General features: G+C 41.2%; 1 protein-coding gene across 1 annotated transcript in view; it reads right to left on the bottom strand.

Moving 5' to 3' along the window:
• The window catches only part of NCAPD3 (non-SMC condensin II complex subunit D3), a 56,993-nt gene extending 37,025 nt beyond the window's left edge, over nucleotides 1-19,968 (bottom strand). The window contains exons 1-13 of the mRNA XM_037038322.1: nucleotides 19,905-19,968; nucleotides 15,823-15,977; nucleotides 13,203-13,365; nucleotides 6,564-6,748; nucleotides 5,803-5,970; nucleotides 5,635-5,696; nucleotides 5,353-5,440; nucleotides 3,474-3,607; nucleotides 2,135-2,207; nucleotides 1,263-1,388; nucleotides 875-1,127; nucleotides 416-472; nucleotides 75-164 (exon numbers count right to left, since the gene is read on the bottom strand). Coding sequence (XP_036894217.1) covers nucleotides 75-164; nucleotides 416-472; nucleotides 875-1,127; nucleotides 1,263-1,388; nucleotides 2,135-2,207; nucleotides 3,474-3,607; nucleotides 5,353-5,440; nucleotides 5,635-5,696; nucleotides 5,803-5,970; nucleotides 6,564-6,748; nucleotides 13,203-13,365; nucleotides 15,823-15,977; nucleotides 19,905-19,968 — 1,618 coding nt within the window. The remainder of the gene's footprint in view (nucleotides 1-74; nucleotides 165-415; nucleotides 473-874; nucleotides 1,128-1,262; nucleotides 1,389-2,134; nucleotides 2,208-3,473; nucleotides 3,608-5,352; nucleotides 5,441-5,634; nucleotides 5,697-5,802; nucleotides 5,971-6,563; nucleotides 6,749-13,202; nucleotides 13,366-15,822; nucleotides 15,978-19,904) is intronic.
• Nucleotides 19,969-20,657: the final 689 nt, after the last annotated feature.

Genomic DNA, 20,657 nt, shown 5'->3' with positions numbered 1-20,657 from the left:
TTAATTGGAAAAAGAAGTCCACGGTTTTTAGACTCTACTTATAACACCTCTGACTGTGATAAAATATGACACACCTCTAGATCCAATGGTTTCATCACTGGCCTCTGTATTGATCATCCCCGAGTCTCCAGAAGGGTTAAGTGTTTGCTTCTGACAGGAAAAAGCTTAAAAATAATAAATTAAAAAAAACAGCCTCAGTCATTAACGTAAAAATTTATTTCACCTTTTAATAATATAAACATGGCATTTAAACATTTACCACATACATCACTATTAAAATAAATGTCAACTTCTTTGATGAAGAAAAACGTGCCATATTAAAACAGATACAGAAATAGAAAAAACTCAGATTATCAACTAGTCCTTTAAATAAAAAGGCAATTACTCAATACTCAAAAATATATTGACCCATTACCTGATGAGTTTTTCAGTAAAGTACCAGGGTGGCTCTCTGTTTGTAAAATTGTAGGACCTAAAAATAAGAAGATAGATAAGAGGGGGAAAAGTCAGAATCACAAGTCCTAAATAAATACAGAGGAATCAAAATGAGAATAATTGGATCAGAAGAGAAGACAGAGTCTATGCTGCGGACAGCGACTATGTCTCCTTGGGTTTGTGTGTGCAATGGGTATCAGGCCCCAGACAGCCAACACCCAGCAGTGAGCACCTGCTCCAGACAGCCCACACTCTCGCCTCTAACACGTGCACATGCAATGTACTCAAAAAGGCCTTTCAAATGCATCGGGCTTGTCTAAAATGTTATTCAACAATACCATATTGGTTATTTCTGCTACAGCAAAGAACGAGTCCCTTGCAGTCTAATTTCCGGACAAGCACAAGATCAATTTCATTTCACGACAGTCACCACACTTACTGTTAATCAGGAATTCCAGGATGCTTTCCGACGCACTGTTCACAGACAGCTCCAGGCAATGTGCAAAACTGGATAATGCCTTGCTGCGGACAGTTGGTGCCTTGTCCAAACAACGGTCGAACATAATGTCCTGCACCAAGAACTTATGCTTTAGGAGCCTCTGCTGCTCCGTGGAGAGTGTGCCGTCTGCCTCTCTTTCTGGAAGTTCCAGCAGAGCTAAGGCAACGTCAAGAGTGAAGACCCTGTGTGGGATCTGGTGAGGCAACAATCATCAGAATCTCCATCACATAGGAACGAAAATCAAAGGATCCCCAGTGCATTCAGATCTGGTTGGCAGGAGAAGGCTGCAGGACCAGGAACCAAGAGTTTATGCAGATGCACGTCTTACCTTGGAGCTTCGTGAATATCTGTACAGCCAGGCAATGAACGCGGCATACTCCCCACAAGGAAGCTTGCTGAGCAGCTGTACCAGGGCCTGAGCTGCATAGGTCCGGTACTCTGATTTATCCACCACCTGAGACAGACAGTGACAGGCTGTTCGCTTGGACAACCGGAACATGTTGCAACACACATGGAAAGCCAGGGGGTACAACTATAACTAGTTCGGTGATCTTCAAGGCTTACGGAAATGACTGACAAGTTTGAGGTTTCCAACCTCTGAAAACTAACCTATAAGAAATCTCTAGGTCCTCTTCTCAGCAGTACAAACTTAACACATGACTGAAGAGAGTTCATGAACCCCACAACCCATGGAGTTCAAAGTAAGAGTCATTCATCTGAACAGTTATAAAAACTTAAGAGATAATCCTAGAAATTTGAACATTAGGTGGATATTTGGTGATATTAAAGAATTACTGTGTATTCTGTGATTTGTTAAGAGCTCTTATCCTTTAGAAACACATATACATATTTACATATGAAAGAATATAATGGAATTGGTTTCCAAAAAACACAATGTGCATACATTTTGGGGGAGCATCACTTTTAGGGGTAGAAGGGACACAAAATTCTTGAAGATGGGTGCCCATCACCCTACTCTCTTTATTTCTTCACGTATTTGACAACTTCCAACGTGGAAAGGTTTTTCACTCCCAAGAGAACGCTGTTGCAGGGACCATCTAGTGCACGTACTAAACAAAGCTGCCTTTAGTAAGGACAGAGGCTCATTCCCAAGAACAAACGCACACACACACGTAGCTTCACATATTACATATTTTTTTAAGTTATTATTACTGTTATTATTATTAAAGCCACTGGTACCTTGGCACAGATGTGCTGGAGTAAGATACGAAGAACTGGAAATATACTTTCCTTTAGTTCATCCACAAGTGAACTATTAAAAAAACACACACATCCCGTTTACATATACCTATAATCACAAGTCAGTTTCTTTGACTCTTCTCTAAACCCACTACACGTGTGTCTTAGAAACCCTAAATATTAAACACGATCCATCCCCACATGCAAGCACTGTTTCAGCGAACACAGAGTGACGACCTAAGTGTCACAGCAGAAAACCACTCCCGACGCCTCATGCAGGTTCTAGAGCTGCGGCCAAGCAGACCACCACACCTGCCCGGAGCAGATGTGCAATCCTCCTATGATTCTCTGGCCTACGTTAGTAAATTTCATATGAAGACTCTAAAATACATCATTTTGGGGTAAATAATAGACTAAGACATAGTACCACCTCATGGTAACTCAATGAAATGCAACTTACTTCAATGCATTTGTAACAGTACCTCTTCAAACTTGAACTCAAGGAGAGATTGTTATAATGGCCAGATCTGACCAATTTTCAGTGTTAAGTTTATTTGCACCATGGTGTGAACAGACTACTGCATCATGAAATCTCATGGAAAAACCAAAGTGAGGGTGTCCACTTAAAATATTTTGGTTATTTAATGACAGTCTCTACCTGGATTCCATTTTCAAATCTTTAGCTGCATTATATACTGTATATGGACACACTCTCATGGACTTACTGACCACTATTTTCCCACCACCAAATATTCAATAAAGAAGGAAAAGAAGCCAATAACAGCAAATACGTCTTCCCCAACAATGCTGAAACATGAAACTTCTTAGGTGAAGCTAAGTGACTCTTGAGGGAAAAATCAGCCTATCAATTATTGCTAAAGAAGTAAAAATTGACTTAATTCTTTTTGCAAAAGAAGTATTTTCTACAGAAGGAAAGGAATAGAAAAGTGAAAAGAAACAAGGAAGAAGGGGCAAAGAACCAGAGGAAGGAGCCTTGGAGAGAGAAACAGAAGACCAGGAGGAGGTGGACTGTGAGCGGCAGGGACTGAAGCGGGTGACGCTACAACAGAGGGGAGGAGCTGGCGCTACTCAGAGGCGGACCTCACAGGCTGGTGCGGCCCGTGAACTACAGTTCCCACCTCTTCCACAAGACCCCAGGGCAGAGGTTACCAACACTGACCTAGACCACACGAACTGGGTGGACTCTAAAGTGCTTTATTCTGACCCCCAACCACAAATGTGTGACTCTCCAGAGGAGTCAGACACCCTGGTTAGTTCAGGGCCTGGAACACTTAGGCAAACTGACAAAGAGTAAAAACCCAAGCTGTGTGCGATTCACCTGATGAACTGGACGGCCTGGTTCCTGCTGCTGATGACTGGTGAAGTGATGGTGAGGGGGGCATGGTGGGATCCTTCGCCTACTTCTAACATCAGTATCACATTTAGCATTTGATGGAAAACAGAACCGATAACCTAGGAGAAAAAAAACCCTCAACTGAAGGCATAACAGAAGATCCTCGAAGACTACAGTAAACAGTTTCCAGCTGTCTAAAGGTAAGTCAGGTTGACAGTTTTGGGCTAAATTCCAGGGGTGTGTTTCTTAGACAATTATCAGGTAATCAATAAGTGTACAAAGTAAACAGTGTGAAAACACAGCTTACAGATAATGACAGGAATATCATCTAGTTTCTCTCCGTACCCTCTTGTACCGTAACCCAGAAATTAAGGAAAAAAGTATTAGTTGTCACTTACAGATAGCACAGAATGCTAATGATAATCCCTTATAGCAAAGGGGGGAAAGAATGATATTTCACACTTGTATTTTATCTGAAGTTCGCGAAGCACCTTCCAATGTATCATCTCATGTAACTTACTCGGGTGATGCACTCACTCATCCAGCCAGGCAGCAGGTGCTGCACCCAGCACGCTCACACACAGTGCTAGACTCTGCTGCATTTCCTCTTGAACCTCACTACTCCACGAGGGAAGCAAGGCATTTCCATTCTACACATAATATTATTATTTGCAGCCTATACATGATAAAACAGACTCCAAAGATGAGTTCTCCAAAGTCAAATAATTGAAGGCCTGGCTGAAACTAAAGCTGTCTAACATCAAGTCAGCACGTCCATAGTTAAAAAGCACTACATCTTCAGAGACACAGTGGACCTAAAAGAATGCACTGTCCATCCATCCTATTTTTAACAATGTTAAAAAGGGCATAAAAATTAAAAACATCCTGTGAAATCTATCACATCGTATTTCAAGCACACAGAAATAATAGTAATGTAATAAGTTATAAAATATGAATGTTTTTAACCAGCAGGCATTGTGTTCATCATCTGACAGGCCACCTTTTGTTTAATCTTCCTGACAAGCCTGTGAGGAAGGTTAGCCTTTTGTTCCTCTCTGTCCGGATGAGAGAAGGGAGGCTCTCACAAGGCTGAGTAAGTAACTCGCACAGACACGTAGAGAGGAAGGGGTGGAACCAGAATCTGCACACAGATGCACCTTCCCCCAGGTGCCCCAAACCTTCTCTCCAACCACCACGGCACTTATACTGCCCCTGGAAACTAAGTGTATCACAGCCACCCAAAGCCACACGACCAGGGTCTACCCCATTTTTACAAAGTCTCATTTTGTTCACGACATCTAGGTCAGTGACAGCAGAATGCTTGACTGACCCCACTCTAGTGTTTGGAGCAGTGATACTGGCGCAGCAGGTTGAGGAACCTGCAGGGGCAAAATCCACGCAGGAAAGCTAATTACAGGATGAGACCCGGTAATATTTATGCAGAATTACCCGCTCAGGTAATGTGAACGCTAATAAAAGCATTAAAGTGTGCATGGACTGCCAAGGGAAACTAGAAAATTCTAACTGTTTATTCTCCTTTTTAGAAAAAATTGGTGAATATTTCTCTCAAAGTAATGTTCGGTTCAGTAGCTGTTTATTCTTCCTAATTTACACTGAAACCACATTTTATGTATGGAACCAAATAATAATTTGCTGTGGCCACCAAGAACTCGGGTATAATTTTTGTTATGAAGATTAGGCAACAAACACAAAGGGTCATACTTTCTATTATACAAATGATGTATAAGGTCATGAAAATAACCTGGTAAATTAAAACGGCATTACAGCAAATAAACGCTTCCACTATATGATTTGCATGCTTTCAATTTAACTAGTAACTAAATTAGATTCTTGTCCCCTTTACCTTGTCTCCTTCTCCATGAATCGGGGAGCATAGCAAATACAATCCATGATAGGCCAGTTCTGGTATGTACTTTGCTTGGTTAATGTCCCTAAAGAAAAAAGACCAAAGGTTAGTTAATGGACATGATTTTACTTTGAATATTCCCTTAACACTATAAGCCATATTTAAATGAAGAAATTCTGCCTGCGTGTCACTGAGGATAACATGGCATTTACACTTCTGCTGAAGCAAAGTTCATTTCACTATATTTATATTTTAGCATTAGAAGGTTTGATGGCTCACCTGGCTTGTATAACGTTAAATTCATGAAGCACTGGCTCAAAGTTAGTTAATGCCACCAAGACCTAGAAAACAGATACCAAGAAGAGGCCTGATTTTTCTTACTCATTAAAGATTAGCCACGTCCGTGCCCTTTGAGATTGCCCCAAGCTTCTCGGAATTCTTACTTACCTCTATACAGGTCTGTACACACTGGGGCTTTTCTTTCAGGGAAAACTTGGACAGAAGCCTTAAAAAGTTCTTCAAAAGGTGAGAGATGGCTTTTCGAATTTGACAAAGGTCCCATGCGGAAAAACACATGTCCTCTTCGTCTTCTTGTTCTTCTATAATCTCGTCCATCTAGATTGTGAAGAAATGTACAGGTGACGGTAAAATACTGCCTGACACTCTGTCCTGTGGTTCTCGACGCACACATTTCAGACCCAGTGAGATGCTGGGGGTTGCTGAGCTGCGAGGTGACCAGGCCACTCGACCGCTCCGGTCTCCGTGGTAACAATGGTGCGCCACTGGACTAGATGACGGCTACAGTGGTGTCTAGTTCTGCTGCTCTGTATCAGTGAGTTCTCCCATCAGTGAACCCCTACCGTCCTACCCAGCCATACAAAAATGTGGAATTAACGTTATTCTGAGTCCTCAGGATACTTCAACCGCTCTCTTGAATGGCAATGAGATAATGCAGCAAATAATCCTGTTAGCAAATTGCTAAGCACACCTGGGTACCAGGCTAGGCGAGATGGTGGGGAGGTTGGAAAGCTGCCAAGGTAGAGACGTAAATGTGCTCTTGGTTGTATATGAAGCCCAAGAGGCAATGCAGTCCTGCTGAAGAGCTAATGATTATAATCATTATGTCTGAAACCATATTTTAATATAAATTCTTAAATCAAAATCATGTGTTGGTACAGATATGTTTTATTATTCCTCTTACTTCTTACCTCAATATCTTCTTTCCTGGGCGGCTTTCCTCGTTTTCTATGCCCTCTTGGATTAGCCTGTGAGTTCTTAGGCTGTTCTTTTTTCCTTTTCCGACTCAAGTTAGATTCCTGAGGCCAGCTCTTCTTTAGAATCTGTATACATTTGTCAAACATCACTGGGTGGAAAATCTGATTGGCGACACTGCCTATTCACAAAGAATAAAGAGTAAGCAAGTTATCTGTAATTGTCATGAAATATGTCTATAACAACAGATAAAAATTTAAAAAGCAGACCTGGGTGGTGTGGCTCAGTATATTGAGTGCCAGCCTGCAAACCAAAGGGTCGCTGGTTCGAGTCCCAATTAGGGCACATGCCTGGGTTGCCAGCGGGTTCCCAAGCAGGGGCATGTGTGAAGCGACCCCATATTGATGTTTCTCTACCTTTTTTTCTTCCTCAGGAAGGAAAATGTGCCCCATTACAAGAAGAATCAGTCAACAAAACCAGTCTGAGAAACAAAAGAGATAATAGAACAGGAAGACAAGAACCTTAGGGTAAATATTATAAATAAGTTCAAGAATTAAAAGTAAAAGAGTAGCAAACAAAAAGAGAAATGAAATTTCTTTTAAAAGAACTAAATGCAGCCTTGGCTGGTGTGGCTCAGTGGACTGAGCATGGGCCTGTGAAGCAAAGGGTTGCCAGTTCGATTCCCAGTCAGAGCACATGACTGGGTTGCAGGCCAGGTCCCCATTAAGGGACACATGAGAGGCAACCACACATTGATGTTTCTCTCCCACTCTTTCTCCTTCCCTTCCCCTCTTTCTGAAAATAAATAAAATATTTTTAAAAAAGAACTAAATGCAATTTCTTGATCTGAAAATGAAAATTCACTGGATGGGCTTATTGGTGGGTTAGAAATTGCAAAACCAAAAACTTAATAGACTCAGTGACTTGTGGGGTAATATCAGTCTAACATGAGAAATTCAAGTCCCAGAAAAAAGGAGCGAAGACTACCTGAAGAAATAATAACTGAAAATCTTCCATATTTGTTAAAAACTATAAATCCACAGACCTAGAAGCTCAACAAACCCAACCGTGATGAACACACACACACACACACAAACACACACAAAAGCATACTTTAATCAAATTTCTGAAACAAAGTAATAGAAAGAATCTTTGAAGTATCCAGACTAAATAAAAGGACACAAAACAAAGAAACGATTTGGCAGTAGAAATTGACATAAACCAGAAGACAAAGAAATAACACCTTTTAAAAAATCTGTAACCCTCGACTTCTATATTCAGCAAAAACATTCTTAAAGGGGTAATAAAAACATTTTCATAGAATCAAAATCCGAGACAATTAATGGCCAGCAGAACTGTATCATAAGAATGTTGAAGAAAGTCTTTTAGGCTGAAGAAAAATTACACGAGATGAAATCTTTTAAATATAAGAAACTTTTTTTAAAATTTTATTTATTTACTTATCTTTAGAGGGGAAGGAGTGAGGGAGAGAAACATCAATGTATGGTTGCCCTTCGTGCGTCCCCTGGTGGGAGTTGGCCTGCAGGGAACCCGCCTGCAACCTAGGCATGTGCCCTGACTGGGAATTGAACCGCAATCCTCTCATTCGCAGACCTGTGCTCAATCCACTGAGCTACACCAGCCAGGGTTAAATATAAGAAACTTTTTATTTCAAATTCTTTAAAAGATACTTCAAAGACAATCGTGGACGACACACTGTGGGGTTTATGACGTGTAGGAATATACTGGATAACTAGAATAGCACAAAGAGGAGGAGGAAGAAGCCACACTGTTTTTTTTATTTTAAAATATTTTATTTATTTATCTTTAGAGAGGGGAGGGAAGGAGAGAAATATCAATGTATGGTTGCCTCTCATGAGTCCCCTGCTGGGAACTGGCCTGCAACCTAGGCATGTGCCCTGACTGGGAATCGAACCGCGATCGTGTGGTTCGCAGGCCCGAGCTCAATCCACTGAGCCACACCAGCCAGGGCAAAGCCACACTGTTTTAAAGGTTCATACATTATCTACAAATTGTAGAATATTATGAAAAGGTAGATTGTTAAAAGCACTATTCTATACCCAAAGGAAGCACATAAAACACACACATACATGTTAAGAAGTATACTTAATAAGCCAAAAGAAGAGATAATAAGATATTAAAAAAGACTCAATCCAAAAACAGACAGAAAGAGGGGAAAATGGAACACAGAAAAGATGGCACAAATGGAAAAGCAACATGGCAGAATCCCAATCACATTGACAGTCACACTCACTGTGATGATCTGAACTGTCTAAAATTTCTAACATAAAGGCACAGTGAATGATTGGTCATCACAGTGGATGGAAAACATGACTCAGCTTAAGCAGTCTAAAACACACAAACGGATTAAGAATAAAAGCATGGCAAAGGATGTCCAACCGAGGACAAATCATAAGATAACTAGAATGGGTATTGTAATATCAGACAAAGTAGACTTCAGGGCAAGGAATACAACTAGGCAAAGAGGGACACGACATAACCCCAAAAAGTCAATTCATCAGGAAGACATATAATTATAAATGTCTGTATCTTGCAGCCCTTACTGCTGTGGTTCATTGGGTTGGTGTCGTCCCACAAAGTGAAAGCATGTGGGTGCAAACCTCAGTCACGGCCCATGACTGTATTATGGTTCGGCCGCCATTTGGGTGTGTGCAAGAGGCAGCCAACGGACATTTCTCTCTCACACAGATATTTCTCTTTCTTTTTCTCCCTCCCTTTCCCTCTCTATAAAATTAAATAAATAAAGTCTTTTTTTTAAGTTTGCATCTTGCAGACTTCCAAAATACCTAAGTTATAACTCATAGAATAGAAAAAACCAGATAAATTGACAATTATACTTGGAGATTTCAATACTTCTCTTTCACTAACTGATAGAACAAATCAACAGAATACCAGGAAGGATATAAGATGAACAACCCTAGTGACTGATTTAACATAACTGTCATTTACAGAACACTAGACCCACCAAAGGCAGGATACACATGCTGTTCAAGTGCAAACAAAAGATTTACCACGCCAGACCCTATGCTGAGCCACTAAAAAAACAACAAAAAAACTCAGGAATTTAAAAGTATGTGCTATGATCTCAACAAAATTACAACAGAAATCAATTGTTATAAGATTTCAAGACAGCCCTCAACTATTTCAAAATTAAACACACTACTAAATAACTCGGGTATAAGTAGAAATCATAAGATTAGAAAATTGCTTTCGCCTGAATGACAATGAAACAGGTCACCAAAATTTGTGGGAAGCAGATAAAGCAGAACAGAGAGGAAAATTTATAACATTACTCATATGAGAATGAAAGAAAATTATGAGACCAAAGATCTATGCATTCACCTTAGGATGTTAGAATAAGAACAAATCAAACCTAAAGTAAGATGGAAGGCAATGGAGATAAGATCAATGACATGAAAAGTAGGTAAGTAGGGCGTAATCAATATCAAAAGTGGCTTCTTTGAAATGATCAATAAAATTAATAAACCTCTGCCTAGGCTGATGAAGAAAAAAACGAAATAGAAATGACCAACATCAGACATGAAAGAAGACATGGCCCTACAGATGCCACAACCTTCTTCGGACAGAAACTCCAAGCCCAGATGGCTCCACCAGTGAGGTCTACGGAGGATGCTAAAAAAATGAATGCTTTTCCTGCCGCCTTCTAAGTCCTAGCTGGGCTAAGAATCATATTAACAGAGAAAAATTAACAAGGTCAAATTAACAGGAGAGAATAAAGTTTTAGTGCTTGTACATGGGGAATTCAACATATGCACGAAAATTCCAAAGGCAACACTGGGCACACGTGGCATTTTGGACCAAGGAGAAAACGGGAGAAGAGAGTGAGAACGGGTACTTCAAACACAGACGAAGGGCGAGCACACAGGGCAGGAAGACCGCTGCCAGGCGACTCAGAAACAAGGGACACGGGTGGTATGGAGCCAACAGTCCCCTGCCTGAAGCTCTTCCTAGCTAGCATACTTAATTCCAATTAGGCTAAGGAGAACATTCTAAAATTTCCTTCCTAAAGCAGGTTCTACCTAAAATCTCTTGGGCAGGAAAGAAGGAAAGGTCAAAGGTTTTTCCTGAGTTTTCCTAAAAGATAGCTTCAAGGTGGCAAAACTTTGGTCCCATTTACTACCAAAAACTTAAGAGATAATCAATTCTTCCCAAACTTCCAAAACATTGAAGAGGCAACAGCATTACCCCAAACTCATTCTATGATAATAGCATTGCTCTGAAACCCAAACCAGATAGACAGCTCAAATATATGTGTGTGTGTGTGTGTGTGTGCATGCGTGTATATCCCTTGTGAATATAAATGCAAAAATCTTCAACACAATACTAGCAAACTGAACTCAGCAACACATCAAAACAATTACACACTGTAACCAAGGTTATACAAAACTGGTTTAACATATGAAAACCAATCAATGCAATATACTATATTATGAGCATAAAGAACAAAACCACATGATCACCTCACAGATACAGAAAAGCAAAAATCAAAATTTAATACCCTTTCTAACTGTTTCTAACTCAACAGTTAGAAATAATAACCTGAGAAAGGCCATCCTCAAAAGACCCACAGAGAACATCCTAAGAACGAAGGACTGAAAACTTTCCTCCTGAGGTTGGGGACAAGACAAGATGCCACTTCCCTACTTCTACTCAACACTGGGCTGGAGATCCTGACCAGGGCAATAAGGCAAGAAAAAGAAATAAAAGGCACCCAGGTTGGAAAAGATGGAGTAAAATTATGCCTGTTCATAGATGACATGATCTTACATATAGAAAATACAAGTAGAACAAATAAATGAGTTCAGCAAAGTTGCAGTGTACCAGATCAATAATCAAATATCAAATTGTACTTCTATACACTAAAAGTAAACAATCTGAAAATGAAAATAAGAAAAAATTTCATCTATAATATCATGAAAAGATGAAATACTTAGGAATAAATTTAACCAAAGAAGTGCAAGAGTTATACACTGAAAACTGTGTAATATCATTGAAACAAATTAAAGACCTAAATAAATGGAAAGACATTCTGTGTTCATGGATTGGAAGACTTAATGTTGCTAAAATGTCACTCCCTAGATTGATGTGCAGATTCCATGCAGTCCCTGTCAAAATCCCAGCACTTTTCCCCCAGCAATTGATATGTAAATCTTAAATCATATGAAAATGCAAGGGACCCAGAAAACTCAAAACAATCTTGAAAAAGAACATATTTTTGATCAAATATTAAGTATCAATGGCATCCCAATCATAATTCAGGGACATTTAGAAGCCGAAGATAACTGGGACAAGTATAATTTCCAGGAAAGCTGCAAGTGGCCCTGCAGTGAGTAGCGGCCACCTCACCTCTTCGATCTGACATGAATCTCAACCTTAACCAGAAGTGGAGATCACATGGAGGGTTATCAGTGGGAAGGGGGAGAATGAGGGAAAAGGTACAGGGAATAAGGAGCATAATAAGTAGGCATAAAATAGACAGGGGAGGTTAAGAATAGTACAGGAAATGGAGAAGCCGAGGACCTTATATGTATAGCCCACAAAAATGAACTAAGGGGAGGAATGCTGGAGGGAGGGGGGTGCAGGGCAGAGGGGGGTAAAAGGGAAAGAAAATGGGACAACTGTAATAGCATAATCAATAACTTACAGTTAAAAAAAAAAGAAGGAATGGCCTCTAGTCATAAAGCTGACTTTCCCCAAACTGTCCGTTTTCTGAGATCCTAATTACACCTAAATTAATTGATTATAATTAATTGATTTTAAAAGTCATGGGAGTAATAACAATACAAATCATGTTCAAAGCTTTATGTATCTTTTTACCGATTCCAAAATCATAGAGAATAAATCCTTACCATTCGTGGCAAGTGCATTTGTGAGAACGACAGCAGCAAAGCTGGCTAATCCTGTGATTTTCTTTCCTGTGTGATCTTTGGGTTCTCCAGCTGTACCTCCTTTTAGGTTCAGCCCTCCTTTGCCCTGAGTGACCACAGGGAGAAGCAACACATCCCTGGCTCACCAGAGGACGGCCGCCTATGAGCTCTGACAGTGCAGGGAGTGAACAGTGCTCGCAGGTTGCTCTCCCGTGCCTCCTGCCATCAAGTGTTAAAGCTAGGCTTCCCATGCTCTCTTGATTAGAATGGTCTAAATGTTGTCCCCACCATAGGAGATATATGACAAAAGGTGCCCCAGGGCAGTTCTGTGAGTCTGGACGGGCAGTCAGGGGAAGAGAGGGAAATACCAGGACATTGTACCAGGTGGGGACGGGTGGGAGTGGGGCTCTGGTGGCTAGGAAACTTTCTCCCTCCAGCCTGGTCCCCCCTGGATTATTCTACTGGGTTACCGATGCAGCGCAATATTTTAAAAAGACACACACATTGAAAGGAACATGGAAAAGGACCCTTCTGGAGAACTTACACATGTACCTCATGGATTTACCCTCACTTAAAGTCAGAGCACTCTATGAGATGGGTCTCTGCTGCTCTGTTTTATGTCAGGAAACAAGTGTAAGAGCTCGAAAAGAATGCAGGAAAAGTTTAAACGACAAAATATATGTTCTATCACATCAAATTGCATACCTGGTACTTCTAGGAGCAGGAAATAAAGACCAGCGGCATGAAGGCCATATTCTCGATGTTGCACACTGACGTTTTTCTTATGGACTGTTTGAACAAAGTGATAGAACAAAGCCACCAGCGCATGGTGAGAAATATTGTTCTCAGTGAAGAAGGTCCAAATGACCTGGGGGGAGGAGGGAATCACAAAAGCCAGTGATTACAGAAATGTCAAAGTCTTCTATTATTTGATTTTGGTAAGTATTAATACTCAGTGCCTTATAAAAGAGGGGAATTGACCAGCTTGGCTCTTAATTAGGAACATTTGCCATCTTCAAAGGGACTAAAATTAAAAATGTACTATTCAAAATGACAAAGTATATGAGAGATTTAACTGATTAAACTTAGAGAAAGTTCTGGTAAGTTTGAAGCACATATATTTCTGAAATTATTATAGCTAAAAACTGCACTAAGACACCCAAGATTACTCAGACATGTTACCCGCCACATGTGTTACGGTGCCCGAATTCATCAATCACTCCTAGCTGAGGAAATCAGATCAATTTACTCAAATGTAAATGTTCTGTGGGCAATGGGAATAAGAAAGGACCCTTCCTCAATTGATTTCAGAAGTACCCCACATGAGAAAGGAGTAAACCTTAGAATATAAACCACAATTTTATTAATTTTGTCACTGTTCCATGCTTTCTCCTATTAAACACATGAAGAAGAAATGGGTTATTTCTATAAATCAAATGTAGCAGGAGCTAAATATGGTTTACTCTGGAGTCCCTTAAAAAACAGAAGCCCACAAAAGTTCAAGAAGTCAGACCATGTACCTCCTTCTCCTCTGGACAGGGAAAGTAGTAGGTGATGTCTCGGCCTTGGCACAGTGCTTAGACTTGCCACTTTGCAGAGGGGCCATTTAGAACCATGCAGCACTCTCCCTTCCTTGACCATGGACTTGTGGAAGAAGTCACTTCATAGCAGTAACAGCCTCATTCCTAACAGCACTTCAGCTCCTGTCACTGTGACCCTGGAAGTTGCCGATGAAAATCCAAACACCTCCGCCCTCACTGCCTTGTCTCAGGACGCCACCTGCCCATCACCTCTGCAGAGTTGGTACCCGAGCCACTTTCTAGCCTCTGTGACAGAACTCCCCACACCTCCGCCTACTCCTCCTCAGTTCTCCTTCAACCAGCTTTCCTAGTTTTGCCCTGCGTCTCCTCTCCCTCACTGACCTCTGTGATTCAAACAACATCTTGAGCCAAAGGACTCTCTCATCTATTTTGTTGAATTTTAACTTCTCTCCCGGTCTTCTGACCCATGTTTCCAACTACCAATTACCCTGCCCTAAAGATCTGTTAACGAATCTCACATTCAAAGCCTAGAACTGAACTCATACTTTTTCCATTTGACCTTGCTCTCTCCCTTATTCCCCACACCCTGGCTGACAATGTCATGCTCATAGCTTTCAAATCTTGGTGATCTTCCATGTTTTTCTTTCTCTCACTCCCTACACCCAGCTGATGGAGCACTTCCCAGATTAATCTTGCAGATCTGTCTTGCAGATTTGTTACACTACTCACAATTCTCTCAGCCTTCTCCACACAGTCCCTGTTGTTCCCTTCCTAGGAATGCCCTCAGACCCTAATATCTGTTAGTCATCCCTCTGCCCACTGGCGAAGGCTCGCCCCTGGCTATGCTCTTCCTGGAACCTTTCCAGCATCACCATGCTCCCTCTTCCACATCCCTAAAGGCAGCCCACCTCTCTCAACAGCAGTGTCCACAATGTGGCTCACCAAGTACTTCCAGCCCTTCCCCTAGACAGTGGAGGCACCATGCTGCTCTACTCTCCTGCAGCCCAGCGTGGTCTCTGGCCTTGCTCTGGCCAGTGAATGGGAGCAGGAGCTGTAAGAGCTGGTGCTTTGTCCCCCACTTCCCCACACTGGGGCGGTCCCTGAGTAGGGATGGGCTCTGTCTGCACTGTGATCATCAGTTTACCTTCTAAGGCACTTAATGTAGTGCTTGACGTTAAGACTGATGTTTAACTAGATGATTGAATTTTTGAAAAGCAATGTGAAATTTGTAACTGAAATGTTCTTTCAATTTAAAATTTTCAGATGTTAATATCTAAATATTTTTTGTTCTGGTACCTAGCCCTTCAGTTTTTTGAAAAGCAGTCAATGAGCTAAATACTAATACACATACTAGGTAGAACTCAATATTTAAAGAAACTCTTTATTCCGATTGACTTTAAAATAATTACTTTTCAGTTGAACAATACCAGATTTTCTTAAAGTTGAGGCATACTGAAATTGTTATTACATTTTCCTTGGCCTTCTTTTCATATCTGGTTTAATCTGGTTTTCTCCCGTTTTGGCCTTTATTCTTTTCTTCTAATTTGCTGTTTAAAAAACGTCATGACTTGGGGAAAAAAAGACAGATTAATACCTTGAACCTTCCAGAGGAAAGCAGTTAGGATATTCTAAAAAATGATCCACATTCTTTATGCTACTCTCCTCATACTCTTTATGAATTGTTCACTAAAAAGACTAAGCTTTAGGTGATAATAATAACTTTAACATTCTACTTCCAACACCTAAAGATGGCTAACTTGAATTTCCCTTTTTTTCCCCCTTACCTCTGTGGAACCATGTTCTTCAGTGGCAAAGTGGAAAAGACTTTCATAGAGTTTTGTGAATGCATCCAATCCAGTCTCTATAATTTCTGCTTCTATGCTGGGATCCAAAGGCGCGGTCTCCGTGAAGTCCAGTCCCCAAATCGTGTCTACCCATTCTAGTGGAGGAATGCAATTAAATCAGTATGTGCTCCATAGCAAGTAAAAAACCAGTAATTTTTAGACTCTGGGCACATTCAAGAGGAGAAAAGTTTATTAGTCACAACTCACATTTAATCATCTAATACAGGTAAGGCATAATTCGAGGACAGCAGAAAAGGTTAAGAAAGGTTCTTGTTAAATTACAACTGACATCTGGTTATTAGGTTGGTTATCTTCTAAAAATATCAAAGAGGAAAAACACTTTTTGTGTACAACAGCTTTGGGGAATGACACTTCAAAACACTCAATGATCAGCCTTTCCCATACATTCAATTTGGAAAAGAAAGAAGTTAATCAAAGACTGTCCCAGGAGTCCCTTTGTAAAAACCTTGTAACAAAGTTAATAAGCCCAAATAAAATACTTTATTGGGCCCTTGGAGAATAATGTAGCATGTCAATAAAAGATACAATTTCCCCCAAGAAGTTTTAAGCAGAGGAGGCAAGCCAGATCCACACTCAGAGAAATACTCAGGGATTTAAAAACACCCTGATGGAAAGAATGTATGCTAAGAGAATGTAACATTAATGCAGCATTCTTGCTAATCTAATCTCTCTTAACTCTAAACCTTCTCACACATTTCTAACAAATATCTCCCCCAATATTTTGCTGGTATAGCCTAAAACCTAAATTCGGGAGAGGTGGAAGCATGTGGACCTTTCCAGCATTGCTAATCAGGTGCTCCTTCACGCCACCTTCTGGGATCTCTGCAGGAGAGAGATTCTTACCAGGCAGCACAGACAGGACATCGCTTCATCCCAGGGGTAAAGCCTAGAGCTAGACAGCACCCCACACCTACCCTCACCTCCACAACTGTGAAGTGTAGGCAACTGCTGGGGTAGGAGGGCTGGGAGAGGGAGAAGAAGGCAGAGGCTCAGAATCACAGCTGACCTGAGGCCAGCCCCTTTCAGGAACCCAGAGGTCAAGGTTCTAGTTCAAGAAATTTTAATAAAAACAGCTCAAATTAATGACGGTAGGTCTTATGATTCATAAGATACAGGATGGCACTGCTTAAAAGAAACCTTTCCAGAGGTGAGGTCACTGCCATCTTGATGGTTTCACCTTCACAGTGGTGGTGGGGGCATGTGTGAGATTTTGTTTTAAAAAGCAATAGTTGCTTGGGGACATGCAAGCCAAAGGACATTCTCTGGAGCACTGATACCTACACGGGTGGCTTTGCGGCCTCTCCTTACTGCCCTGTCTCCTGTGAAGAAGACATGGAGATACAGGAATTCTGGTCAAGGTGGAAGAGTAGGCAGAAACCCTTCACTTCCTCACACAACCAAAAGGAGGATAACAACCAATCTAAAATCAATAAACAACCAGAAGTGCCAGAAAATCAAACTGCATGGAGCTCTGACAACCAAGGAATTGAAGAAACAAGCAACCAGAACAACCAAACTGGCACAGCCACAGTGCAGCAAAGAGGGTTGCCCTGCCCTGGTGAATACCTAAGGCTTAACAGGGGCACTGAGACAAAAAAAATATGGCCCAAATGAAAGAACAGAGCAAAGCTTCAGAAAGAGAGCTAAACAATGAGGAGATAGCCAACCTATCTGATGGAGAATTTAAAGCCCTGGTAATCAAAATGCTCATAGAACTGATTGTACTTGGTCAAAAAATGAAAAAACAAATGAAAGATACCCAAAATGAAATAAAGCAAAATATTCAGGAAACCAACAGTGAAGGGAAGGAAACCAGGACTCAAAGCAACAATTTGGAACAAAAGGAAGAAATAAACATCCAACTGGAACAGAATGAAGAAATAAGAATCCAAAAAAATGAAGAGAGGCTGAGAAAGCTCTGGGACAACTTTAAACACTCCAACATTCGAATCGTAGGGGTGCCAAAAGAAGAAGAAGAGCAAGAAATTGAAAACTTATTTGAACAAATAATGAAGGAAAACTTCCCCAATCTGGTAAAGGAAAGAGACCTCCAGGAAGTCCAAGAAGCCCAGAGAGTCTCAAAGAAGTTGGACCCAAAAGGGAACACACCAAGGCACGTCGTCATTAAGTTACCCAAGATAAAGTTACCCTAAGATTAAAGATAAAGAGAGAACCTTAAAAGCAGCAAGACAAAAGGAGGGAGTTATCTACAAAGGAGTGCCCATAAGACTCTCAGCTGATTTCTCAAAAGAAACCTTGCAGGCAAGAAGGGGCTGGAAAGAAATATTCAAAGTCATGAAAGGCCAGGACCTACATCCAAGATCGCTCTATCTAGCAAAGCTTTCATTTAGAATGGAAAGGCAGATAAAATGCTTCTCAGATAAGGTCAAGTTAAAGGAGTTCATTATCACCAAGCCCTTATTATATGAAATGTTAAAGGGACTTATCTAAGAAAAAGAAGAGGATCAAACCCATGAACAGTAAAATGACAACCAATTCACAACTATCAACAAATGTACCTAAAAGAAAGGAAAAACAAAGAAAACAAAACTAAGCAAACAACCAGAACAGGAACAGAATCAGAGAAAATGGACATCACACAGAGGAAGTTCAGTGCGGAAGGGGGAAGGGCGGAATGGGGGGAAAGGTACAGGGAAGAAGAAGCATGATTGGTAGGCATTAAATAGATGGGGAGAGATAAAAATGGTATAGGAAATGGAGAAGTCAAAGAACTTGTATGTACAACCCATGGACATGAACTAAGGCGGGGAATGCTGAAGGGTTGGGGGGTACAGGGCAGAGGGAGGATAAAGGGGGAGAAATTGGGAAAACTGAGGTAGCATAACGAATAAAACATACTTAAAAAAAGAAACCTTTCCATGGACTTGACTGTTTTAACATGCATGCTTTAGTTAATTATTCATTTACTCTCTCCTTCCTAGTTATTCTAACTAATCATCTTCCTAAAAATGTTCTTGTATCTTTCCTCTCACACATTCTTCCATTTATTTTATGCACACATTTTAAATGCATGTTAATAAATGCACATCAGTATATCTGATCTCATTTCTGGGTGAGAACTACAAAGTCCCAACGAGAAAAGAAAAGATCTGGTGACAGGAAATCAATCAATTCAATAAACAAGAGCTAGTACTATTTTTACGGCGGATGAGTGTTAAAACAGTAATGGAGATGTAAAACACTAGCAAGCCTAATAGAAAATATTACTGAGAGAAGGGGAGAGGAAGAGCTGGGAAGGATGGTTCTTCTTTATTTGGACCTAAACGTGGACGTTGAGGAGGGAAAGAAAAGCAGAAAAGTGCATAACAAAGCACAACGGGAAAATATAACCTGATTGGGAATGAACAAAATGGTTACAGCAGAGAGATTAAATGTGAACAGTGAGAGTTATCACTAGTATTTTTCAGCAGTAGCAGGTACCGAATTAATCTTCACAAAACCCCCTGTGACGTAGATATTATATCCCTATTTGACAGATAAGTAAACCAAGGCTCAGTAAGGTTAAGCCGCCGGATGCTTAGCAAGTCTAAAACCAGTTATCTCTGACTCCAAAGATTATTCTCTTGGAAAAGACTGCAGTGAATAGTGAAGGCTCTTATATGGCAGGCCAGAGCTTTGGTCATTTATTTAGTAAATAAAGAGAGAAATAGTAAAGGTTTAAAGACCTGACAGATGCATTTGCGTTTTCAAAAGTGGTCCTAGCGTACAGATTTGCAGAATAAGAAGGGGAAGGTCGAGAAAACAGATTGCAGAAGAGCCAAAAGATATCGAACAACATAAACTCTTCTTTAACGTGACTCTTTTTAGGCTCTATTCTATTCTCGGCTCGCCAACCTCCTGGAGTGCAGACCCAGAGGGCCCAGACTTTGCAGAGAGCCAAACGCCCCACCCCCACCGCACCCCAGGCCTAGGCTGAAGAGCAGCACAGGCACAGAGCACCCCATCCCTGCCTCCCCGAGGCTCGAGGCCTCTTTCCTCACCTGGGCTGAGATCCACCGGGCACCAGGGCTGCAGGCCGCTACCAAGGTCCGGCAGCGCCACCATGGTCGCCCCGAAACCCGTACGCCTGCGCTGCGGTCAACTTTCAAAGCTCGCTCCCGCGCGCGCTCTGAGTCGTTCCTGTGGGCCAGTCACGACTTGCAGAATTTCCCACGGACCTATCGTCGCGCGCAGTCCGCTTCGTTACATTAACCAATCAGCAGGGTCTTCTACCGCATGCGCAAAGAATGGGGCGGGCCAAGGACCGTAGACTACGCCAAGGTTCCAAGACCTGGTGTTTATTTTTCCCTTTAAAGAAGGGGTTAAGAAATCAGTTAAATTCTAATAGCGCTTTTCCGGCCTCATTTTTCTTAAGTGAGAGGGCACTTTAAAGAGAATTTGAGACAAGATACTCCCTGTAATAGACAGCTTTGCGCTCCTGTCAAGTAAAATTTCTCGTATCAAAGGACTGCCATTACCCTGTCAAACGGCAATCAAACGTTGTACATATCCAAATGTGGGTGGTAGACTAACGTTTATCGAACAGGAATAATAGAGAAAAGGCAGAATAAAGTATTGTGAAAGGATATCTGCAGTTCTCTTTAATTTTACAGGATGATGTGGGCCCGAATTCTGAAAAGAGGCCGTAGCTACCATGTCAATTAAGGGAAAAGCAGGTTGCCCTCTCCCACTGCACATGCGCATGAGCACACCTCCGATGGCCGGGTGGCAACAGCTACAGGAGCAGAGGTGTG

This window comes from Sturnira hondurensis, unplaced genomic scaffold (genome assembly GCF_014824575.4).
Source record: "Sturnira hondurensis isolate 20B ecotype Veracruz unplaced genomic scaffold, ASM1482457v3 Scaffold0024152, whole genome shotgun sequence".
NCBI lineage: Eukaryota > Metazoa > Chordata > Mammalia > Chiroptera > Phyllostomidae > Sturnira > Sturnira hondurensis.
This window is presented reverse-complemented; position numbering and strand designations above follow the sequence as displayed.